The 26,427-nt window shown below is 40.9% G+C and overlaps 1 protein-coding gene across 1 annotated transcript; it reads left to right on the top strand.

Annotated features, from left to right (window-relative positions):
* Window positions 1-1,552: 1,552 nt before the first annotated feature.
* Window positions 1,553-24,890, top strand: LOC135703453 (type 1 phosphatidylinositol 4,5-bisphosphate 4-phosphatase-like). The gene is made up of 5 exons (XM_065224703.1): window positions 1,553-2,332; window positions 16,557-16,732; window positions 18,709-18,918; window positions 18,999-19,163; window positions 23,292-24,890. The coding sequence occupies exons 1-5, from the start codon at window positions 2,254-2,256 to the stop codon at window positions 23,406-23,408; spliced, it is 747 nt and encodes a 248-aa protein (XP_065080775.1). The 5' UTR covers window positions 1,553-2,253; the 3' UTR covers window positions 23,409-24,890.
* Window positions 24,891-26,427: the final 1,537 nt, after the last annotated feature.

Genomic DNA, 26,427 nt, shown 5'->3' with positions numbered 1-26,427 from the left:
TGGCTTTCTGCGGCGAAGAAGGTGGACAAGGTGGCTGTACAAAATCTGATGGCAGGGGTCAAGCGTAAGGCCCGGCAATTCGGATTTGGAAAAGCGGAAGCCTAACTGAATATTTTTCCTGAATTTTATACTAATTGAACTTGAAAAAGAAATTTAATTTGATTTTTTAAATAAACGATTTCACCGATTTACACGCGTTTTCCCTTGACCAAATTTTGACCGTATCACCCTTTAGATGCGAGAAACGAAGAAATTTTTTTCGAAGATTAATTTGCTATTGTGAAATTTATTGAGCATCTAGAATTGAGATTTAGATGTGTCGGTCCCCTCGCAAAGAACGCAAATTTTTGCTACAAAAATAAATAATGCATTAATTAAATTAAAAATTTCCAAAATTTCGTATTTTTAACAATGAAAAATTTCAAAATTAAAATTATTTGTTTGTTTTGAAAGTGTTTCTAAAACTTTCGACTTTTAATTTTAAAAGTACATTTAAAAAAATAAAAGATGCAGAACTGTCAAAATTACCTCGTCATCAGACAGTGTTTCACAGATCACCTCCGTTTTCCACTAAATTTGACACGCGAAATAAAAAAACAACGACTGCAGCAGCAATCTGATCTAGCCGTCCTAATTAAAATATTATGGTTAATTTGCTTAAAGACGTGTTTGGGGTGTCATCCAAACAATTTGTGTAATAGTTCAATCGTTCGTTATGGTATTTTTTTTATTAGGGAGGAGCAGCAGCATTGTATTACACTTTCCCACATTTTTCAGCCACCAGCGCGCTAGTTTTTCTTCTCAGTGACGCGTAGTGACGTTATACCAACAATCAATACGAAACTAACGATTTTAAATTGGCTCACTGCTTGACTAGCCTATTGGTCCCAAGCAAATCGATTAACGTATCCCATTCTAGTCGAAATTCTAGTACTACACAATGTTTGTTTTGATTAGCTATGAAAGTTTGACAGATAAATTGAGGGGTTATTGGATTTTCCTATGTTTCGAGGGGTGATTCGACTAGCTTGGGACCGAAGATAGTACCAGAGGTGAGCCAAAAAGTTGAGCACGTTTCTTCGGGACCTACTTGTCTTAGAGTTACCTCTATGGTTATACCATAGATTTTTATCATCCAGTCTAAAAAACAATAAACCAACTATCCAGTAGTTTAATCTACCAGTGAAAATAATGGTTATTTTCCGGGATAAACCATTTGCGATAAATCGGCGATTTAATAGTACGTTCAGACTACAGAGTTATAACATGTTATAGCGCAATCTTGATGGTGGTTTCTGTGTTGCAATTATTTGACAACCGTTATAACATGTTATAACTCTCCAGTCTGGACAGCGTTTAAGTTATTGTTTACAAAGGTAGTTTCGCCCTAATGAAATGTTAGCATCGAATTAAAGATTTATTTTACTGTGAATATTCCCATCTTTTGTATACATCGGATTTCCAAATACAGAACCCTGCATCGAGCACTCCATACTTTTTGACAGCGCGTTTGACGTTGACGTTTTTGTCTCCTTTGTTTGGCTTCTCTGATGCACTTTTGCTCCACTTTTCAACTAGAAGATCCCTAAAAACCTACGTCCGCTTGTTCCGTTCTCCGTGTATGATTCATACATTGCTATTCTTTGCTTGCTAGTACTTACTGCTAGTGCGACTCCATTTCACTGCCCGTGATTGTGTTACCGTTTTGTCGGTTCTGGTGTTGACAACGGTCGTGTCGTGGATTATAGGTCTGAGTACTCTCATTCTCTGTTACGCCAAGGTAGGAGGTAGAAATCGTATATAGATTCGACGCCACATACACAGAGGGCGAGAGAGGCAGGAGAACGAAGGATAAAGTGGCAGAAGAGATCTTTTTTTAATATGGTGGTGCAGTTTTGTACAGTCATTTTCATTGTCCGTCAATAGTGCGCTGGAAAAGTGATACGGAGATTACGGAATCGCATGAAAATCGGTGGAATACTACGACCGAACATAGATCTGATCGTGTACCATTTTCAGTGGATCCACGGAATCCTTGAATCAAGGAAAATTGTGTAGTAGCTGAAGGCTTGATTTTCGCTTCAATCTGCGACAGCAAATATCACAGTGAAGAATACAGTCTGTCTATCGAAAAGTGGTGCAGGTATAGCGAAAAAAAAAGATCGCAAAGCACTTTTTCCTGATTGCTACGGTTCCGGATAAGCAGATCGGTAGGGAAACCACTGGATAGGTTTTCTCCCTAGACGCACCGCTATGGACGGAGAATCGGAAAAGCAACCGCTCCTGAAGCAGTCCTCCCAGTCGGGTCAGCCGGATTCCGGATTGGAACAGCGTAAGTAATTTGCCTCCTAGCTTGTATGTATCTATCGCATAGGGAACTTTCACATCGAATATCAAAAGTTCTGTGGGACTTTTTTAGGTTTCCCTATCGGGTTCCACCCTCGTCCCTTGTAGCATAAAGCAGAAAGAAAAAATATTCTGCCTTCATATAGCTATTGTTGTGGATAGGTGATGGTCAAATCCAAGCGGCATTATTTGGTTCAAAACAGAAGAAAATCAGAAGTGTTCAGGCCGTGAGTCAAGTTGTTCTTACTGGTAGCCTTCGCTTTCGTTGTTGTTTTTCATTTTGCCCATGCCCTGCATACAATCAAGTTTTTTTTTCGCTATTCCATAATACCTATAAAAAGTGTCTCTCAATGTAGAAACGCGGATCTATAGCTTATACCATTGCCCTCTATTGACTATCACTTTATTCTTGCTGTTAATAGACAACAATTTTGTGACGATTTTTTAATTATTTTCGTTTCGGCACAATATGTAAACAATATCATCCCCCCCTTATGCAAACAATCATGAACAAGATAATCCGTGCGGCAATAAAGAATTCTTTTGCCTTGTCGTAAGACCTGACTGCCTGGCCTGGCAAGTCGCTCTTATCTCTGGTTGACCAATTATCGCTAACTAGTTGAGTGGTTGAGATTTGCTTCCACGTATGTTTTAGACCACATGCATGTATTATTATTCACTGCTGGCCGCTCGCTGCGTTCGTTTGCATGTGTGCGGTGATGTAGTTAGGAATCGGAGGGGTGTCATCTATTCGATGCGACAAATCAGCATATTTTCATCTCGTATGTATCCGTTATCAAATAACGGAATGGATAGTACCTATGAAACATATAAAATATGACAGGCCTCGGAGGGGTGGGCATGCAGCACTAAGTATTTGACTGTTTGCAATTGAGAAAAACATGTTGACGCTGTGAAAGCGATTGGCTCAGAGCCGAGTCCTGTGGAACAGAATCTTCCAGTCACCGTAGATACAACGAACTACTGTACTGTCGGTGGAAGCATAATTGTCCCATGTGTGTATGAAATTCCATAGCACATGGGACAATTATGCGTCCATCGACAGTGTAACCCATGAGTAAACTGGAAATAGAACTCACAGCTCATCGTCCAAACCGCAAATCCCCTCGTTACAATAATGTCGATTTGCTTTGTCGCGCACTCTCACGCATCGGATTCGAAACGTTGCTTCATTTTTTTGTAACTGCGAGTTGTAAGTATGGTATGTACGAGGCTTGTTTATGTATTTTGTAATCATAACGATTATGTAGTCAGTCAATACGCCGGCAGTGGTCACTCGGCATTGCATTTGATTCTAAATGGACTCGATGTGTCATCACAACCGCCATATGTAATTAGCTGGTTGTTTAGCATTTATAGAATAATTTCCTTATTTTGCTTCGCCTGCTGGTAGGGCATACACATTTTGAAATATGAGCGATAGTGATTGTTGGTACAATCAATTACGGTGGTTCGGAGCCACGGTCAGTGTTGGAATCATCGATGGAGACGCTTCATCGCTTCATATATACATTAGGGTGGGACAACTTAACAGCCTCCTTCTCTCCGCAGCTCTTTCGGTTCGTATTGAGGTCCCCAAAAACTGTGCCAAATTTGAACGAATTTGGGTACGATCTGGATTTGCGGGTGAACTTTATAATTTGTATGGGAAACGTTCCGAAACTGTTCAATTATTTAAATTTATTAAAAATTCAAAAATCGCTCAACTTTTACCAAACCAGGGACTCACATTGAGAAAACTATACAGAACAATTTTGTTGAAGGCCGCAAATCGATTCGACTTCTGTGCAAAAAGTTATTATTTTTTTATTTATGGCTATGTGTGCATACCTACTTCTCAATCATTTCTCAATCTAAGTTCCAGGTTTGGTGAAAATTAAGCAAATTATGTAATTTTGTCAAGTAAATGAATAGTTTTATACCGTTTCACATGCACATTTTAAAGCTCTCCCGCAAATCCAGATCGTAACCGAATTAATTAAAATTTGAATACGAATCGATAGAGCTGTGGGGAGCCTAGCAGCATGCTTGTCACTGAACAATTGTGGTTACTTGTGTGGAACTTATTCCAGTCGCAATCAAGTTGTAGCAGCAAAAAAAGGTTATCTTCCATTTAATTCCACTTAATTAATTTTGGTATCCATGCCAGATACGTATTTCGACTACAATGTGCAGTCTTCATCAGTGTCATTCCCACTGGGAATGACACTGATGAAGACTGCACATTGTAGTCGAAATACGTATCTGGCATGGATACCAAAATTAATTAAGTGGAATTAAATGGAAGATAACCTTTTTTTGCTGCTTTATTTAGCATTCCGCTAACAACCCAATTTCATTACTTCAGTTGTAGCAATTTATTGTGGTGGATGTGTGCTGCTTGGGCCACCCTAATATACATATAATGACCACAGATAAACAGACATAACACATTGAATATTTCTTATTGTAAAACATCGTCGCTAAAACATTACCGCCATCTGTTGAGTACACTGTGGTGGGTAGTATACTGAACAGATGGCGGTAGTGTGTAAACGTCAAACGGAATTGACTATGCGCGCCACAGGTGGCAGTACTACCAACTGAGATACTTTTAAATTGACCGTTAAATGGTTGTTCGATGAACACCTTGTGAGGGTTATGTCTGTTTGTCTGTGTAATGACGATCGATGTGATTGGAATTAGGAAGCAAAACTTTCGCCATAGGTAGTTGAGTTCGTGATAAGGAGTGGCTTATTGAAACTAGATTGAAAATGTCTCCCTGTTTCCGAACGAGGACACCGAGTGCTAGCTATCAGCTTGATTTCGCTGCTGTAAGATGAATGATAGGGGATGGTGCGGTGATGATTGCATGTATTAATGAGTAATCATGCTTAGTAAACCGTCGTTATATTAGTTAGGAAGGATTTTCAAAAAGAGTCTCAAGTAAATCAATGAACCACTTCATTCGAGCAGTTCAAAATGACATTTACTACCACTCGAACTTCGAAATACAACAAAATTTAGAGAGTTTTTCTTCTAGAATGTAGAATGTCACACCAAAATTGCTTGACCATTAATCATAACATTCAAGCAGTCAAAGATCGACGTTTCCTAAATCTTGAACTTTACGATTGAGCAATATTTTGAGATTGTCTCTTCTAAAACTTCGAGAAAGGAGAGTTATATTTATGCCTTTTCAGAACAGATACATACATACATTTATTTGTACAACATCACATTTAAGATAAGACATAATCAACAATAGTACGCCACAATACTCGGTTTGCGGCTGCCGCTCTCCATCCTCGGTCATGCCCAATGCTCGCTAGATCATGCTCTACCTGGTCCGCCCATCGTGCTCTCTGCGCTCCACGCCTTCTTGTGCCAACCGGATCAGTAGCGAACACCAACTTTGCAGGGTTGTTGTTCGGCATTCTTGCAACATGCCCTGCCCACCGCATCCTTCCGGCTTTGGCCACCTTCTGGATGCTGGCTTCGCCATAGAGTGCAGCGAGCTCGTGGTTCATTATTCGCCGCCACTCACCGTTCTCCTGCACACCGCCGAAGATCGTCCTTAGCACGCGTCGCTCGAAAACTCCGAGTGCTTGCAGGTCCTCCTCGAGCATAGTCCATGTCTCGTGTCCATAGAGGACCACCGGTCTTATTAGCGTTCTGTACATGGTACATTTGGTGCGGGGGTGAATCTTTTTTGACCGTAGTTTCTTCTGGAGCCCGTAGTAGGCACGACTTCCACTGATGATGCGCCTTCGTATTTCACGACTCACATTGTTGTCAGCCGTCATTAAGGATCCAAGGTAAACGAATTCCTCCACTACCCCGAAAGTATCCCCGTCTATCGTGACATTACTTCCTAGACGAATTCTGTCATGTTCGGTTCCGCCTACTAGCATGTACTTTGTTTTTGACGCACTCACCACCAGTCCGACCTTTGCTGCTTCGTGTTTCAGGCGGGTGTATAGTTCTGCCACCGTTCCAAATGTTCTTGCGATAATGTCCATGTCGTCCGCAAAGCATACAAATTGACCGGATTTCGTGAAAATCGTACCCCGGCTGTTGAGCCCGGCTCGTCGCATTACACCTTCTAGAGCAATGTTGAAGAGTAGGCATGAGAGTCCGTCACCTTGTCGCAGTCCCCGGCGAGATTCGAATAAACTGGATCAGCGTGGGAGTTGGATCAGTTCTGTCCTCTGCTGCACTGACGTAGTCGTTTCCTCCATTGCGCTGGTCTCCCGTGCCTACGTTCTCCTCGCCATTCAGGTGCGCATCGAAGTGCTGCTTCCACCTTTCAATCACCTCACGTCCGTCCGTCAAGAGGCTCCCGTCCTTATCCTTGCACATTTCGGCTCGCGGCACGAAGCCGTTGCGAGATGCGTTGAGCTTCTGGTAGAACTTCCGTGTTTCTTGGGAACGGCACAGCAGTTCCATTTCCTCGCACTCCGCTTCTTCCAGGCGGCGTTTTTTCTCCCGAAAGATGCGGGTCTGCTGTTTCCGCTTCTGTTTATACCGTTCCACGTTCTGTCGGGTTCCATGCTGCAGCATTACCGCCCGCGCTGCGTTCTTCTCCTCCAAAATCGCTCTGCAATCCTCGTCGAACCATTCATTCCGTCGACTTCTTTCCACGTACCCGATGGTGCTCTCGGCTGCGTCGGTGATGGCTGCTTTTACTGTACTCCAGCAGTCCTCTAGAGGGGGTACATCGAGCTCGCCCTCCTCTGGCAACGCTGCCTCGAGATTCTGCGCGTATGCTAAGGCGACATCCGGTTGCTTCAGTCGCTCTAGGTTGTACCGTGGCGGGCGTCGGTACCGTACATTGTTGATGACGGAAAGTTTTGGGCGCAGTTTGACCATCACCAGGTAGTGGTCAGAGTCGATGTTAGCGCCACGATAGGTCCTGGAGTCGATAATGTCGGAGAAGTGCCGTCCATCAATCAGAACGTGGTCGATTTGTGATTCCGTCTGCTGTGGTGATCTCCAGGTGTAACGATAGGGGAGGTGGTGTTGGAAGAAGGTGCTACGTATGGCCATGTTCTTGGAGGCGGCGAAATCGATGAGTCGTAGGCCGTTCCCGTTCGTCAGCTGGTGGGCGCTGAACTTTCCAATCGTCGGTCTGAATTCCTTCTCCTGGCCTACCTGAGCGTTTAGGTCTCCTATGATGATCTTGACGTCGTGGCTTGGGCAGCGATCGTACTCGCGGTCGAGCTGCGCGTAAAATACGTCCTTGTCATCATCAGTGCTTCCGGAGTGAGGGCTGTGCACGTTGATTATGCTAAAGTTGAAGAATCGGCCCTTGATCCTCAACCTGCACATTCTTTCGTCGATCGGCCACCAACCGATCACGCGCTTCTGCATTTCGCCCATCACGATGAAAGCTGTTCCCAGCTCGCGTGTGTTGCCGCAACTCTGGTAGATGGTATGATTACCTCTGAACGTTCGCACCATGGATCCTGTCCAACACACCTCCTGCAGCGCTACGATGCCGAATCCACGGTCCTTCAGTAGATTGGCGAGTATTCGGGTGCTCCCGATGAAATTGAGAGATCGACAGTTCCACGTGCCGAGTTTCCAATCGCAAGTCCTATTTCGTCGCTGGGGTCGTTGCCGTTGGTCTCGGTTCGTATTCCTCTGTTGCTGATTTTCCGTTGCAATGCTTTTTTACGGCTGGCTCGCAGGGCCTGACACCAACCCCCTAACTTTCCGGAGGACCAGGGTGCACAGTTGTGCTTAGAGTCCTTCACTGGCACTCGGACGTAGATCAGCCGCCCCTAACATGGGAACAGACGCTGTTGTGAGCCGCTCCTCCTGGAGAACAGACGCTCAGGCTTGCCGAAGCAAACCCCTCCCTTCCCTGTCAGCCTATGACCAAAGTTCCCACCGGGGTTGGTTACCCGATCTTCCCTAAGGTTACTCACAGTTGCTGGGAAGAGGCTAGTGATCTCAATGGGATCTGTATTGCGCATTACCCAGCATTAACCGACCCCAGAACAGATATCACGTTGGAATAAAAAATTCATATATCGTGAAATATTTCCTTTTAGTGGCTAGCTCACTATTTTCAAGAAAGTCAGTTTGTTCACCAAAAAATAACTATATCTTAAAATTTACTCACTAAAGTAACTTTTTACGACCAATGTTGAGGGTAAAGGATTTGAATTTTAAAAATGATATCAAATCTAGACTAACATTTGAAAGGGGCCAAAATGTAAACAAACCATATTTTGGCACATATAGAGAGAACAGTTCACAAACTACTCGATAAACACGAAAAAGTAAAAGAAAATATCACTTCATATCATCAAAAACGTTTCTTCTTACATGGCGTATTTCCAACTTTCAATTTGATGATGCAACTGGTTGTTACGCCTTGCACCAAAACATTGTTTTAATATGCCAAACGTATTGATTATGTAGTATCTAGTCACGCCCGATTCATTTGAAACGCATCCGATTGATATTTCACGTGTAAACAACGAACAAAAAGAAGACCAAAAAATCTCCGAGCGTAATTCCACTCTCACAAAATTTGCGAACGAAGAACCAAGGCGGAACAACAAACAAAAAATCCCGATGGTGTACTTCCACGGCGTATCACCAGTGTTGGCAGTTCAAAGGATGGAAGATCTGGGGGGTAACAACATGTAAGAAATTATCAGGGCGAATAATGTTTTCTTCTCAATTTCACGACAAAGAAAACTTTTTTTGAGTTTTTAGTGATGCATGACGATAGATTACACTATTAACTATATGTCAAGCTTATAAAATCATCCAGAAAATGGAAAGTCGTGAAATAGGATTAATTTGTAGGTCATCAAAATTCGGAAGCGATTTTCTCGATATGGTAATTTTGGAGTTCCGCCCTTTTCAAATGTTAGTCTAGAAATCTTGATTTGCTTGATTTGGTAACAAATCTTCTTTCCTTTATTTAACGTCGGTCTCTGTTCCGCAGTGGCAATCGATGGACATCGATCGCCATCCATTGATGGCAATCAAATGTGCAGGAAGGCAGCTTCCACACCTGCATAGGATATCGCACCCATTCAACACACATGGTAGGGGGTGGTACCAACGGCGGACCAGAGATTTTTATGCCTCAGAAAAATCCCACCGACCTCGGCTAAGATTGAACCCAGACCCATGGGGTGAAAAAGCAGTCAAGCATCGGCGCCGGCATTTGGTAACAAATATGTGAAAGAATCTTTAAAAATAAGCGTGTAAAGCTTGACAAGAAGAGTTGCGAACAGACGCAAACGTTAACGTTAATGTCAATGTCATCGGCGAAGCCAAGGAGCTGGATGGACTTCGTGAATATCGTGCCACTCGTGTCTATCCCAGCTCTTCTGATCACACCTTGTAAGGCGATGTTGAACAGCAGACACGAAAGTCCATCACCTTGCCGTAACCCCTTTCGAGATTCAAAGGGACTCGAGAGTGTCCCCGATACTCGAACAATGCACATCACTCGATCCATCGTCGCCTTGACCAAACGCGTCAGTTTGTCCGGAAATCCGTACTCGTGCATAATCTGCCATAGCTCATCTCGATCGATTGTGTCGTATGCGCATTTGAATTTGAAATCTATGAGCAAATGATGTGTGGGCACGTTGTATTCGCGGCATTTCTGCAGAACCTGCCGCATCGCGAAAATTTGGTCCGTGGTAGCGCGGGCACCCATGAATCCCACCTGGTATTGCCCCACGAACTCTTGCAAATGGTGACAGACGGTGGCATAGAATTTGGGAGAGTACCTTGTAGGCGGCGCTCAGCAGTGTGATCGCGCGGTAGTTGCAGCAATCCAACTTGTCGCCCATTTTTTGTATATTGGGCATACGACACCTTCCATCCACTTCTTCGGTAATATCTCCTCCTCCCAAATCTTGGCAATTACCTAGTGCAGCGCTGTAGCCAGTGCTTCACCACCGTATTTTAATAGCTCACTTGGTAGTTGATCTACACCAGTTGCTTTGTTGTTCTTCAGCCGACCGATCTCCTCCTCAACTTCTTGAAGATCGGGGGCCGGGGGCCGGTAGCCTGTCGTCTTCTGCGCGTGCTCCAAGGTCTGTTGTCGTGCCACCTTCGTTTTCTGCTGCTTCACCGTTGAGGTGCTCGTCATAGTACTGCTTCCACCTCTCAATCACCTCACACTCGTTCGTGAGAAGGTTGCCGTCCAAGTCCTTGCACATACCGGCTAACTTCCGTGTGTCGTTTACGTGGTACAGATTTTCCATCGTCTCGCGATCTCGGTCTTCTTGCTGACGCTTCTTCCTTCGGAAAACCGAGTTTTGTCTGTTCCGCGCTTGTCTGTATCGCTCCACATTCAATCTCGTGCGGTGTTGCAGCATTCTCGCCCGTGCTGCATTCTTCTCCTCTACTAACAGTTTGCATTCGCTGTCAAACCAGTCATTTCTTCGGTCCGGGATTGCAGTACCTAGTGCCGCTGCAGCAGTACTACCTATGGCTGAACGGATGTCCCTCCAGCCATCTTCAAGAGAAGCTGCGCCAAGCTGCTCTTCCGTGGGTAGTGCAACTTCCAGTTGCTGCGCGTAGTCCTGGGCAACTCCGGCGTCCCGTAGTTGCTCAATGTTGGGTCGCGGCGTTCGACTTCGACGTGTGTTATGCACCGTCGAGAGTTTTGAGCGCATACATACTGCAACTAGGTAGTGGTTCGAATCTATGTTCGCACTGCGGTACGTGCGGACGTTGATAATGTCGGAGAAGACGATTTTGACGTCCCGTTGCGAACAGCCATCGTACACCTGCTCCAGCTGCGCATAGAACGCTTCTTTCTCGTCGTCGGGTCTCCCTTCGTGTGGGCAGTGCACGTTGATGATACTGTAGTTGAAGAAACGGCCCTTAATCCTCAACTTGCACATCCTCGCGTTGATCGACTGCCAACCAATCACGCGTTGGCGCATCTTACCCAGCACTACAAGGCCGGTTCCCAGCTCGTTGGTGGTGCCACAGTAGCCGCTCGATGCCCGCTTTTCCATACCTTTTGTCCCGTCCAGCAAAGTTCCTGCAGTGCTACGACTTCGAAGTTGCATGGTTGAAGTTCGTCATAGATTAACCTATCGCAACCCGGGAAGCCGAGTGATGTGCAGTTCCATGTTCCAAGTTTCCAATCGTAATCCTTATTTCGTCGCGTAGGTCTGTGCCGATTGTTCCGATCCGTATTTCTTTCTTCGGTATTTGCAACTTTTTTTTCCCAGGGCGGCTTGTTGGGCCTGCCCCAACCCCCTGTCTCGCCGGGGGACCATCGTGCACAGCTCTGTTTAGAGTCGCACGCTGGCAATAGGACGGTGCTCAGCCGCTCCTAACATGGAGAACAGACGCCGTTTTGAGCCGCACCTCCATGGTGAACAGACGCTCGGGTTTGGTGAAGCATTTCCTCTATCACCGTACTATGGTTACCGCGCCAGTGTTCGCGTCGCACCTCTTCACTTTGCTATTGCCGGACTGGCAACATTGCCCAGGCTACGCCACCCAGCTGTGTCCATGTTTCAGCTGGTAGTCTTTTGTTATCATATGACTCAAGGAGGCGTGAAGTAGGAACTTGTGAGGACCAGGGCTAGGTATTCCGCTCCTTCCAGGTTGTCAATTCACCATTTTGTAGCCCAAATGTATGATATGTGACGCTCCATTTATTCGAGAGTAATTTTCATAATATGTTTGTTTTAAACATCTCGAAATCCTCCAGGTAACAATGTGATGCTTAACAAGTCAGTGCCAACATTTCAAAGGGGCGTAATTGCTTTTGTAAACAATGGCTTTCGCCGTCGATTTCTCGCAAATAAAAGCTCACTCCTCCAAATTAACAATGCTAGCTGGTAGAGGAAACACTCCTCTATCTGCTGGTGTAATTAATTTTCACGAGTGAGCTTTTATTTGCGAGAAATCGACGGCTAAAGCCATTGTTTACAAATACAATTACGCCCCTTTGAAATGTTGGCACTGAAGTGTTCTTTTGACGATTTTAATTAATCCTTAGTTTGAATAATTGTTGTACATAGTTCACGTTAACCTTTTTTCAGTTTTTAAACATCTAAATCTCTTAAATAAAGAATTAAAAAAAAAAAAAAAAAAAAAATCTAAATCTGGTGATTTTAATCAGCCGAAAGCTTAACAGTAATATAATGTTTAAGCTTTTTAAGGCATTAACCCTTGTTCAGCCTTCAACCCTTGTTCAGCATTCTAGTTTTATTTCAAAAACAAAAATGGTAGACTGCTTCATATCTTACATTGTTTTTTTCGGACTGTTTTACCTTCATGCTGAGTATAATTAGATTTAATTATTTATATTGTTTGAGTCTAAAAATAACCTTTGCATTTCGGGATTCAAACCAGCTGTCATTGATTTACAGGCATTTACAATACCTACGGGACCACTTAAGCATATGTGTGAATAATAGCAACCGGAAGAGTATTATATAGCATTGCAGAATTGTAAACAACAAATGGTGACAGTAAAACAATCCTCTCAAATTCGAGTACAGTAAACACAATGTGGACACAAGTGTGTGATTTATTTCGATGATCATTTGGATTCTATTTTAGAGTCATAATCTCATTTATCTAATTTATTATCTCACTACGCGGTGCTAGTGTACACCCCTCCCCTTGGCTAGTTTTTAACCTGGACGTTGGTTGGCGGGCCTAATCTTATGCTTCATAGTGGAGCGTTGGAGACGGTTGGTTTAGGTGCGGCATCGTTGGCTCATGCCGTAATAAAATAGCATCATGAGCATGTGATGAGGATTACTGAGCTTCCCCTCTCTGATGAACCATTGCATAAGAGAACCAAAGTTCTAGCCTGAAGTGATAGTATCACACTTGTTACTCCTTTATTTGAAAGCCGCGTTGTAGTACGCTTACGTATAGGCACTGACGTTGGGTGCGATACTGGCGGGTTTCGCCGCAAATCACTCTTATTTTATTTATTTTTACGCAGATAGATTTATTTGGGTTTGCAAGGGAATTATACTATTGAAATATTTCAGAAAGTACCCAACGGTGCTCCTTCTATTTGCGTGACAAGCTTTGATTGTTGTTTTCATTGAAGCATTACTCAAGGAACAATATTAAACACCACCATGGTATTGTAAGTTTGGGATAAGTGTTTGAACACTGTGGCGTGCTTCTATTGTGACATATCCATACGTAATTTTGTGGGACGACATAGTGGAAACGTGTGAGTGTTGTTGGAGCATATACCTTATATAATTTAAAAATCAGCTAGGAAACTAATTTCAAAGTGAAGCATTTTAGTCACTTGAAGGTGTCACCTAATAAATATAGATCAAAGTCAAAATTACTTGAAACACGTTAAATTTTAGATTACATAGCAGTTTAGGTACTTAATAAAGCATAAGTTATGATTGATTAGGTAAATTAGAGATTTCAATTATTTATTAAATTAGACTAATGAGATATCATAATCATCAAACGAACTTAAATAAGAAAATTTAGACAGCCTAATAACATTAAGTAGATTAACAAAAGAGTTAGGATGCGGGGGGTCCGCTTAGGGAGGCAACTAGCCTTTTCATATATTGTCTGTTTATTTTGATGGTTGCTTTAAAATATCAATTTGGTGTATATGTGAAAGGATGAATCAGTGGGAGATGGATTTTCGGTTTCTTTACATTTTGCAACACAAATCTAGTACTATGTGTCATTTCCTCAAAACCCCCCAATAACCGACCTCTTCAATCCCTTCCTTTTCCCATGGCGTTCAAGTGGTCCGCATAGACTATTCAGCCATTACCCTTCCTTTATCCTCGGCTTTGGATTGACTTGCGCTCCCATTGCCCCACCAAACGGTGCAAAATGAAAAATGAAACTACGCGGCGCTAGTGTACATGTGAACTTCCTGTATCTATAAGCTATAACTTGAAATCCTCACCACCTACGAAGTCAGGACATCTACGCGAAGTCCACACGCAGACTAGTGTCGCGTAGTGCTACCGACGCCAGGGAGGCAGCTCCCACACCTGGACCCTATCTATCGACCCATCATCTCATGGACCGGGGACCAACGGCTTTACTTTCCTTCTGAAAGAAAACGAGATCAGGGATTTTATGCCTCACAGAATCGGCGACTGGGATTGAATCCAGGGCTTTTGGGGTGAGAGTCAATCACGCTTACCACTACACCACCGGCGCTACTAAAAAAAAACAATGTTGTTAGAATTGATTTTGATACTTATTAATACATGTAAACCAGGAGTTCTATTTAGCGCTCATGTCGTAATGAAAAAAAAAAAATAAAAAAATTTCTATCTTTTCTGGCCAATTTACGTATTACATGGTTTGTAAGTTATTGAGGATAAACGCTGGTTTTGAACTGATTTTGTGAACTTTTTCAACAAATTTTTAAATATGAGCGGTGAATGGCGAACTTACGCTACGTTCATATCTTGTGTGTGAAAGTGGAAATCAAAAACATTTATTTTGCATAATTCAGTTAGTCATCGTATCGTGCACATTATTATGTTATGGCCAATTTAGAATATGTAAAACTACTATTACATATGAAGTGCTGTTATTCAACGCAGATCAAACCAACTTTTCTCAATTTAGAAAATTACAAACAATAGTAGCTTAAATCATGCATTGATATAAATTAATGTACCAGAGCCTGGGCGGACACTTGAGCCTACCCAGGGGAGGACCCGGATGCGGCCACCCATGTGAGTCTAGAGTAACGCACAAGCTGACGAGTGTAACGGAGTTGGTCCCTATATAACAACTTAGCGGAAGACACGGTACATGCCTGAACAATCTTCTTCTTCTTCGCATTTTAAGCTTATTGCATATCGCATATTAGCTTATTGCGTGCTCTCAACTTAGTGTTCTAGATGCACTTCCACAGGTTATTAATTAATTGAGAGCTTTCGATGGCTGTACCATTTTTGCATTGGTATAATTGTGTGGCAAGTCCAATTATACTTCTATGCCCAGGGAAGTCGAGAAATTTTCCAACCCGAAAAATTCCTAGACCGGACCGGGAATCGAACCCAGCCGCCCCCAGCATGGTCTTGCTTTGTAGCAGCACCTTTACCGACTGAGCTAAGGGAAGCCCCTGAACAATAATTACAATAAATTAAATTTCAGTCCTGCCTATAAAAGGCTACATTTTTCTCATTCTTGTGAATTACTGATTTTAACCAAAGCAGCTGCTTTAAAACGTGATTTCATATGATACAGGCATATTTATAAAAGGGATAAAGCAAAATTGAAGAATTGGGTTCTTTAATTTTGGAAAATATGTCGGTTGTCATACACCATCTGAAAGGGCGTCGTTTTCTAAGCATAACGATATTTTTTTCGATCCCATTTACTTCCATCTCAATTTTTAAATCAATATTTAAAGCAAAATAATCACTTCACTGTTTGACACAAAACTAACAAACTGACAGTTCGTTCCCATACGAAGTAACATCGAGGGGCGCTAAGATGTTGATTTTTTTTTTTTTTTTTTTTTTTTTTTTTTTATTATAGTCATTTTAACACTCTTGGGTTATTCGTGACTTGTCCGGGGGTGAGATTTGAACTCGTGACTTTGGCGTGAGAGGCATGGATGTTAACCACTACGCCGGGGTTGCCCCCTTGATTTTTTCTAATGTAATCGCACTTATTTAAAATAGTTCCAGTGCTCCAAAATTGATGAAATGTTGGATTTCGATTCCATTTGTAATGCAGATTACGTATATGCCATTACCTCAATACCCCTAAAGAACCCAATTTACGTAGAAAGTGTTACAAATATCATAATGCCCCGAACGGACTTAAGTAATATTTTGTTAAGAAAAACTTTAATATCTATTGAAAACTAGAAAAACATCGTGCCATATAAGAAACCAATCACCATTTTTATAGCTGCTGAAGAAATATTAACAATTAGTTATAAGAAACTACTGATAGACCTTATTTTCTGAATAAGAAATCTTATAACATTTTTGCCATTTTGATATAGTCGAACAATTTTCGGATATTCGCACTAGAGAAAAGTAATTTTTTAGACTAAAATTTATTGGATGGTTTAAGTAGACTCAAGCATTAAACCTGCAACAGATTTTTGTAATATATTGCTCCATTCTCGAAATTGCCCCGCTTTCCCCTAATGACATCATTCAAAAATTGCCTGTCTTCTATTACTGAACGGAGATTCATACATTTTTTTTCACTTCCAGCATCGCAAGCGATTGTGACGGCTTCTTCGATTGGTCCGGACGAGGTTCCACCGCCATACCAACAGGAGCAACAGAGTAGTGTTATAGTGACCTGCCGCGTCTGCCAGGCATTGATAGACATCTCCTGGAAGAAGGAACAACACGTCGTCAAGTGCTCACAGTGCCACGAAGCAACGGTAAGAATTATGAAGTATACATACACCGTAAAACGCCACAATTCTGCGCACTGCCTAATTCCGCGCATTCGGAACAAAACGAAAGATTTGTGTCAATCAAATGCTAAATTGTCCCACTTCACTCGGACATGGAGCATAAGGCTAGCTAAGGGTTGTTTAGTTCACTAGACTTGAAGCGAAGACAACAAAGACTGGCAACTTTGCCAGAATCCAAGCGACAGATACAGTAGCGCAGCACTTGTATGAAGGTGGAAGCAACGCATAGAAAAATAAGCAAATACACAAACCCTTCTTCTGAGGTTGTAATCTTTGCTATCAAATTCGTTCGAAGCATTTACCTTTGAGCGGCAGATGACGCGATTGTACCTGTCTCATAGCGTTTGTATGAGAAAATAGAAGAGTTGCCAGTATTCTTGATTTGTTGTCTTCGCTTGAAGTGAACTAAAGAAAAATCATTAGAAATCCCGTTGCGGGGATCCCCAGGACGGGATTTTATTTTCATTTTGATTACTTGGACTGGCTCAACTTCAAGTCATTTATTCAATTCATCTTTGATCTGATTCAGGGATTCACCACTGGGCAGTCCTTTCAAGACAACTTTGAACAGACGTTCAGTTTTGGTGTCATAAATGAAAAAAAGTGTTGCTTCTCAGTCAGACGTTTGATAGACGTCAAAGGTTTCAGGCAATACACGGCATTCGCCCCGACGGCCAATTTCAAAAGTTCCGTGCGAAGAGCAAGCAGATCGGAAGTTTTTTTTGATTAGCGGGATTTTTAGCTCATTGACTAGTTCATCTCGTAGAAATCGAAAGTGGTTATCACAATAGAGGAGACATTTTCCTTCTTAGCATTAAGCCGGGAACGTTTAGATTTTTGTCATGATGATGGATCATTCTCATCATCCGTGAGCATATCAAATTGATTGCTCAAATAAATTTCATCAGAAGGGGGATCAACAGATTACCGTTTTCTTTTGCGTTTAAGCGCCGTGGCGGCAGAAGAAAGTTTTTCCAAATCGATTTCCAAGTAAATTGCAATAAGAATACGAAGGATCGACAAGGATTTTTCCAAATCGATGTCCAAGCAGGATTACCTCGGGTAGGGTGCAACTCACTCACCCCTCGACTGTAAACAAATAGGGGAAATGGATGTAATGTCGGCCAAAATGCCCCTAATTTGGGCACATACATAAATTCAGCAATCAACTAAATTTTCAAAAGCGACCAAAAATATACATTAGTACCGTTCCCAATGACGCGTTCATCTAGATAAAATTGATAAATAGGAGATTTGTGATCACGCCTTCCTTCGGAACGGCTTGGTCCCCGGTTCATGAGTTGATGGGTCGATAGGTAGGGTCCAGGTGTGGGAGCTGCCTTCCTGGCGTCGGTAGCATTGGTGCTCAGCACGGAAAACAAGATCGACGGAAAACATTGAATTAGGCGCAAGCACATATTGAAGATTTTTTTTAGCAAGGCTATGTCACAGATATTGGAAGTTTAATGTTTGTCTTATATACAACTTCAGCAACACTGCTTTTTGGTCACTGTTAGCTTCAATACTTTTTCATCACATAGTTGAAATTATGTTAGTCTTAACTGCGCAGAATTATGGCAGTTTACGGTATCTTTGTTTTCGCAAAAATATTTTTTTCCATTGTGATGAATTTGTTGGACTACGCTTCAATGTATCACATGACTTGCCGCTAGTTGAAGTGTACACACTTTCGTTCATTTGGCTTTCAGTGATTATCAATGTTTACTAAGAGCTGTTCGTAATAAAGTTAGGTACCCCACCTCTGTACACCATCATCAGTGCGAGATATCATTTTTGTGTATATTAACGAATAAGAAAGCATGTTCCATGAATCAACCCATAAAAGTGCTCTCGCTGCGATGAGGAACGTCACCTAGCGTACTGAATGAATGAATGCACGCTTACAGCTACCGACAATACAATTTCAATTTCTTTCGCAGCCAATTCGGAATGCTCCGCCTGGCAAAAAGTATGTCCGCTGTCCCTGCAATTGTCTGCTGATCTGCAAGAGCTCTTCCCAGCGGGTGGCCTGCCCGAGGCCCAACTGCAAGCGCATCATCAATCTGGCGCCGAGTCCGGTGACGCCACCGTTGCTATCGATGCCCGGTATGTGCCGCGTTACCTGCGGTCACTGTCACGATACATTCTTGGTGAGTGGTTTCGTTTTTCGTTTGTTTTTTGTGTAGAGACGATCAAATTTCGAATCGGGTGTTATGTTTTGCATTTTCAGTTCGACACATTGAAGAACCACCTGGCCCGGTGCCCTCACTGTCGCAAGGTTTCGTCGGTTGGTGCAGATTTTTGCCGCAAACGGCGCAATCTGCTGTTCCTTGGAGGATTGATTTTCTTAGGAATCGGTATAGGCGTTACCTATGGCACTATGTCCTATGCAAAGGTAAGTGGTGGTTGTTTGTTTTCACTCACACTAACTTTAGATTACTGGAGTCAGTAAATTTTTACTGGGTTTTTGAATTGCGGATCGCTCAGTAATCATCACAGCAATAATGTGCAGTACCGAACTGTCCGTAAAGTCAATCTGTCAAAAATAACTGTTCATTCAGTAAATGGTTCGAGTTGCGTTCAGCAATGTTAACTGGAAAGCTCAGTATTTTTTTGTTTATTTTGCTGTAGTTTAACTGACTAGACAGTTATTTTGTTCATTCTTGTACCGTTTTACCCAGTTTCACACTCATTTTAGTTTACCGAAGTCAGTAAAATTTTACTGGGTTTTTGAACTGCGGACCACCCAGTTATTAGATCGGTTGCAATTTTGAATACCGAACTTCCAGTAGCAGCAAAATGGAAATGAAACGTTAAAGAATACTATATGTTCAGTAATGCATATAAAACCATTATCGGGGAATCAACCGATGAGCTCAGTACATATGATCAAAATAATGTTGATTGAATATAATGATTATGATTGCAGCAGCATAAAATACATCAAACGCTTTCAATATGGCTCATGATCAATAATGTTGTTTCGAAATTCTACAATACTTTTAATTGCATACGGTATCATTTGGCGTACATAACGAACATCGTCTATTTAAACAAAAACTAATGAGAATACAGAACATCATCTATACATTAGTTACTTACCTGAGTTCGAACAGTTTCCTATGTAAAAGTTACAGTCAACTGTACATAATTACGTGGCAGCACTTTATTTGCCCAAACTATCCAAGCATTGTGTCTTGTGTCAAATTGCACTGTTCATGATCAGTTATATGCACATCAACATTGATGAGGATTCAGTAAATACTATATAAAACTGTTTCTTCGGTAATATTTTGTACTGAAAATTAGTACAGCTCAGTAAACATACTACTTTACCGTTTAATCCGTTAAAATACTTGCAGTACACAGTATTCTTTTGGCAACTTAACTGATATTCAGTTATTAAATACCGATTGTCGGTTTCAAGTCACGTCTGAACTGATGTTTCAGCTATAATTTTGCTTTACAAACCAGAGTCAGTAAAAATAATTACCGAACACCTAAATCCTGAATGAGTGTGTGAGTTTCGTGCAACCTATGAACAAAATGAACTTTGTTATAAGCCAGATATAGAACTTATCGTTTCATTTAATCATGTGCAATTTTGTTTAACACTGACGTCTATTTTTACACGCGGGGTACGCTACCCATAAACGCATAACAGTCCCATTCGAACAGGAAATCAAGCAAAAATGTGACTGTTTATTGATTTTTTTTATTACTCTAATGCCGACAATTTAAATAATATAAATCGTCATTGAATTCTGGAGGGGGCCTAAATCATTCTGGAAAGGGTCAGACACCCTTAGGCACTCCCATTAGCTACGCCAATGACTGTTATGCTTTTATGGGCAGTAGGGTAAGTAGGGTATTATCTACTAACATAATTCCTAAATTCCCGAGACATTTATGAGGGGTCGTAGAGTTCTCTGCATCTCTCTTAAGTAAATGTTGGACTAACATACCTTTCCTATCCCTACCAGTTGTAATGACGTGGCCAGGACAATCCTTAACTGTTGGAGCGGGATATGTCTTTATCTGGGAGATAGTAATTACTTCCTACTTACTATCTGTCCAGTAATAGATATCCGTCTTGCTCTTAATAGTTTTGAATTCGTACCACCTACGATATTGTGCAACTTGTTCGATGCTAATGCTAATGCTAATGCTAAGTAGGGTAAGTAGGGTATTATTTCAGCTCAAGGTTCGATTGAAAGTGTGCCATTCCAACTGCTTGAGTTTTTCGATACATTAACTCCTAACTAATGGATCACTTTGTCAATCAGTTTTGGTATGATTTTCTACCAGCGACTTATGAAAACTAGAGCAACAACTTTTTATTTATTTTTTTTTATGAAAGTCACTTTTTGACCACTTACTTTTTTTGCTGTTTCTAGAAAAAAAAAGATGTTCGAGTGGTAGTAAACGTTATTTTGAACTGCTCGAATGAAGTGGTTCATACCGAATGTGTTTTCGATTCCGTTCCAACATGGATGGTATCATGGTATCATGGTATCAAGGTATGGTTAGCTTGATTTCAGGCAAACGTCAGTTTGATCGTTTGTTTTTGTAACCTACCTCAGGTCAAGGTTCGCACTGGCACGTATTTTCTTGCAAACATGATTTTTTGCTCTATACCCTAGCATTATTGACAGTTTTTGATTCATTCAGCAATGTAAGGGGCTCATGATTAAAGCCTGGTACGCAGCTGAAAAGTAATGACGTTTTTACGTGCTACGGGATAGGACACGGAATGCAAAAGAAATTACTTTTCCTCAGCATTTCTTGACCCAGTACGCAGTTCAAAAGAAATCGGTAAAGGAAAGATCGATTACATTAGTATCGTGATCGACATGAAGGTGGCGCATTCTGAATGCAATTTCACTTTCCTTGCGGAATAATGGTCTGACCAATTATTCCGTTAGGTAATTTTAACGTTTGTTGTAAAAATGATGTTTTGGATGCATTTAAACAACATAAACTCTAATAAGTGTTGATTTTACAATTTGACGACATCTCCCTATAATCTCAAAATTTAGCAGCCTATAGCTGTCAAATTTTCTTTTGGGAAAAATCCTCAAAAATTACTTTTCCGTTTTCTTTTCAGCTGCGTACCAGGCTTTAAGCGGCTGAAATTGGAACAATCGATTATCTGTCAAAGTTAGGAAAAGTTATTCCAATCGAGCAGAAGACCTGTCATATGGATAAGATGTCTAGTCTAGTCTAGTCTAGTCTACACATACACAGCCAGTACTTGAAAGAATCCTGGAAATGATAGAAATACATCTATCATTTTCTTGTCATTATTAATGCCTGCTGCACATCAAGGATGTGAAACAAACAATAAAGCGGCCAGGCCTACTGTGTAGCGTTTAGTTAATTTTTGTGGAAGTGAATGTTTACCATGTCTACTTAATAAGTATAGACAGTGGTTAACATTTAATCCACAGGTAATCAAAGAGCGGGGACATACCGTACCAACCGCTCCGTATGCAGGATTTGAAAATAGGCTATATAAATCGTTGGGAGTGACAGAGCTAAGAAAGTTAATGTACACTCCTTGGTTGTCCGATCTCCTGGGATGGAACACAGGTATTTACCCCTTGTGTTCGAGCGTACAGTCCTCCCTCCGTACAAGCGTGAACGGCACCGCCCACCCACTGCCATCCCTCAATCGATCCAGCCGACCTCAGTCGAAGGACAACAGAGAGCGGTGTGCGGACGTAACCTATACGGAGGGAATGCTGTATTCGCCTAGGTTATAGCGCCCTTGCTCGCTATTCGTTATTCGCTGTCTACAATGAGAAGAAACAATGCATGAACTTACAACACGCCCCGCATACACGTAGTACCGATATAAAATGTATATTGGTACTGCGTGTACACTTCCATCATCAAAGCAATTCCTGCTTTGTAGATGGCACGTATTTAGTAGGATGTCTCCTAAAAAAATAGGATGTCTAAAATCCATAGGATGAAAGTTAAGTCTCATCCGAATCAAATGATTCCAAATGCTACGGATTCATAGAAATTAAGTTTAAATAGATAAAAGTAAAAAAAGTAAAAAAAAAGGAACAATCTCACCAAATCAGTCCAAGTGAATCCTTTGCAAGCAGCTCTGTCACGTTTGTTGTAGTAGTTCCGATCATAGACCCGCCTTACGGGGATCAATCCTCAGGTTTAATATAGTCAATTGCTCCTTGACGCAAACACGAAGTGACCGCTCATAAAATCATACAACGCATAAATAAACTGAACTTAAAAACTATCACTCGCGATGCCACAAATTTCTGGAGCGGGAGCATAAGCGAAATCTAATTACAACTTCACAAAAGTCGAGAAAAAACGGAGCAAAAATTGACGGCTGAAAATTTTCCATGCCTTTCTTCGAGCACAGCACACTACGATCGTCCCTGTCATATGGATAAGATGTCGTCTCTTTAACTAATTCAGTCTCTTTACTTATGATATTATCAAGTCCTTTGACAGTGGGAAAGTCTAATCGAACCTCCCAACATTGCAGGATCACAGTGGAATGTTCATTGCCTACATCAGCCTGTTCCTGGTCGCTCTTCTTCTGTTCGCCAAGACGATATACTACTGCACGCTGAAAGTGAGTAACGTGGAAGGGCCAATCTAAAGTGTTTCGAGAACGTTGGGCCAGTTTGCTGTATTCTCTGCCTGTGTCATCGTCTATATCCAAAGTTTTTTTTGTTCGCAAGCAAACCAAACAGCAACAGTTGCAGCAGCGGTAATCTAAGGATCAAATGTAAATTATCCATGCCCACACACATACTCACAAACAACCAACAGTTTATACACATTCCTATAAGATAACAGCAGTCGTAACCGGACGTGTATTGGAAGCTAGTACACAGAATTTGTTGTTCGTTGCTATTGAAAACAGAAAAGTGATGGGTTTGGTTCGAAACAAAAATGCAGGTACATTTTGTGTTTTATTTCTTCGAATAAACCACAGATCTGATTGATGGTTGCAGTAGAAGCCATATTCAACGTAACTGCGGAACACCTCGAACAAAGATAAAGGAAAAGATCTACTCTGTGCTCCAAACGGTAGTAGATGGTGATGAGTAAGCTTAAGACAAACAAACAAGAAACATCATCGATACATGTAAAGATTATGATTTACTGATTATTATTCATATTTTTACATTTTTACACATTGTAATCACCTAATCGGAATTTATATGCTGTATAAATTAATCGGATAAGTGCAGGAATGTGATGTTTCTTTTTCTTGTGTTAAAGAGTTATATTTAATTAAATCGTGGAATAAACTATACAAACTGTATGTGAAAATAAAATGCACGTGATAGCAGAAAGAGTGAAGAAGCAGATGATGGTAGAACAGCTTGCAACGTTGTTAACCAAAAATAAAGAAGAAATAGGAAACCGGTAAAGCTGTCGGGGTAAATCGTAAGCACCAGACGAGGAATAACACATTTATAAAACACTTTATATAAATAATATTATCATTACACTCCATACTTGGTCAACATTTGGATAGTTAATCTGCAATAAAAATGGGAAACGCTTTAATCCCAATTGCCAAATTGGGCATGTTGAGATTGAACCATTGAAATACAGTTGTAAATCTTAACAATCCATTATAGAATGAAGCTAAGCAAATAGTTGTTCTGTAAGGATAAATTCGAAACTATCAAATCACCTACAAATCTACTCAATTTACTGGACCTTTCACAAGCTACTTTCAATTCCTAAGCGATTCTAAGAAAAAAATCTACCTTTTGCAGGATGCTTCTCACGAATATGAACGACGAATACCAATTATCCGCTTGCCTTTGATGCAGTATGGTTTTGTTAGAATAAGCGATAGTTAGCCACAAATTATAGCGTCCCATTCTCTAGTGTAACCCATGCTTATGATTTATATTTTGAGTTTATCTCGTAATCTTCTTTGCACCAACCATCCCCCCCCCCTTCCCCCTCCCGTAATGATATTACAAATAAGCATAAGGGAAGAATAATGTGCTAGAATCGCAGAATCAAACAAAGCTCCAAACTGAAAGAAAATAAATTCTTTCAGCCTCGTATTGTGGTTTTATGATTAATTACTATAACCATAAACGATACACCCAACCCTTTTTTTACGCGGGAAGTTTATGTTCTTCCAATTTTCATTATCAGTGGTAGAAAATTTCTGTAGGTACCATATTTTTCCTTGATTTTTGGCTTGATCTTGCTTGGTTTTAATTGAACATCGAAAAAGAAAAAGGAAAACAAGCCCGCGTAAAAAATAGTTTGGGTGTATACAAAAACTACATTAAATAACACAACAAGCGAAAAAAATAAAGGAAAGATTAGGCAAATTGTAGCGTGTTTAAGTGTCGTTTTTTTTTTGTCGAAATGGAAGGGAAAGAAAGTTAGATCGGTACAATAGTTGTCCATCGCTACAACAGCCTTCAACTGTGTGCAGTAATTTCTGTTGTTCAGTACATAAACCGTGCCTTCCGCTAAGTCGGCGTGTATAGGGACAGACCTCCTATTCCAGCGCTGCTCAACGTGCGGCGCGCGGGTCGGACGTGGTATCTGGATTTCAGTAATGATTTCATTCTAGTCCAATTTTATTCATCATTACGAATTTTGAAGCTCAGAATGAATAAGCATTAAGCAAAATGCAGCTAGAAAAATGTTCTTCGAACATAGAACAAGCAAGTTTAGAAAGGTTGGGCAGGCCTGTCCTAGTCTATACACCTACTGTCCTTCCCGGTGCACTTGTCAATACTCGCTCGTGCAATACTCATCCAGGTTCGGGTACATTAATGCCACGGATACACTTGTATGACAAATTATCAGCATGTGTTTTATTATACAAACAAGGCTCATGCTCATAACTTGTTATACAAGTGTATCCGCGGCATAACTTATCTATATGGTTTAAGTACTACTACTACTATGCAGTTTATTTGAAGTAGAAAGCACACTATTAAGTAGGAAATTTATGGCAAGCACAGACAAAACCAGAAAAAAATACAGTATTTTTTGAGCTTTTATCATATAGGGCCTGCATCAATGGATGTAATGTCGGCCTAAATGCCTCTAATTTATTTATTTATTTATTTATTTTTCGTCAACCGATGTAGACTAGTACAAATACATATACAAATTTGTTTTTCTTAATATATAATAAAATATATTGCCTGCTATTCTATTTTTACTTCTTACGAGTTATGATTCCGTATGGAGTTAAAATATATATTTTTTTTTTTTTTTTTTTTTTTTTTTTTTTTTTTTTTTTTAACTCTTTATTTGTTCCAAATTCAAAATAAATTACATTTCATTTTAACCTAGGTGCTCCAGTTACTACAGTAACTTACCAGCCTTAATTGTTATGATATATATCTAAGTGTTTTTACATTGTTCCTGTCTTGGCAATTCAGTATTTTAAACAGGTTTTTTAAACCTGCATGTCAGTATAACAATTGATAGCTTAAAACTAAATAACTAAAACTAAATCTTATCTAAGTATAAAGGGAATTAATCGTTGCAATTGAGGATTGTAACGATTTTTGCCGGAAATTATTAATTATTTTGTTGGACATTTGTGCTAAAGTCTCAACATTCGAAATTCTATGTACTTCGGTAGTACTGTACCAGGGAGGCAACTTCAAAATCAT

Source organism: Ochlerotatus camptorhynchus, unplaced genomic scaffold, assembly GCF_037179485.1.
Source record: "Ochlerotatus camptorhynchus isolate MF236.1 unplaced genomic scaffold, CSIRO-AGI_Acam_v1.1 ptg000213l, whole genome shotgun sequence".
NCBI lineage: Eukaryota > Metazoa > Arthropoda > Insecta > Diptera > Culicidae > Ochlerotatus > Ochlerotatus camptorhynchus.
The sequence above is the reverse complement of the archived record's forward strand: the minus strand, read 5'-3'. Positions and strand labels throughout refer to the sequence as shown.

Excerpts from the sequence above, each read along its gene's own strand:
- LOC135703453 (XM_065224703.1), top strand. The coding sequence starts at position 2,254 with ATGGACGGAGAATCGGAAAAGCAACCGCTCCTGAAGCAGTCCTCCCAG. Across the intron at positions 2,333-16,556 it reads GGATTCCGGATTGGAACAGC|CATCGCAAGCGATTGTGACG; the intron begins GTAAGTAATTTG and ends TTTCACTTCCAG. Across the intron at positions 18,919-18,998 it reads ACTGTCACGATACATTCTTG|TTCGACACATTGAAGAACCA; the intron begins GTGAGTGGTTTC and ends TTGCATTTTCAG.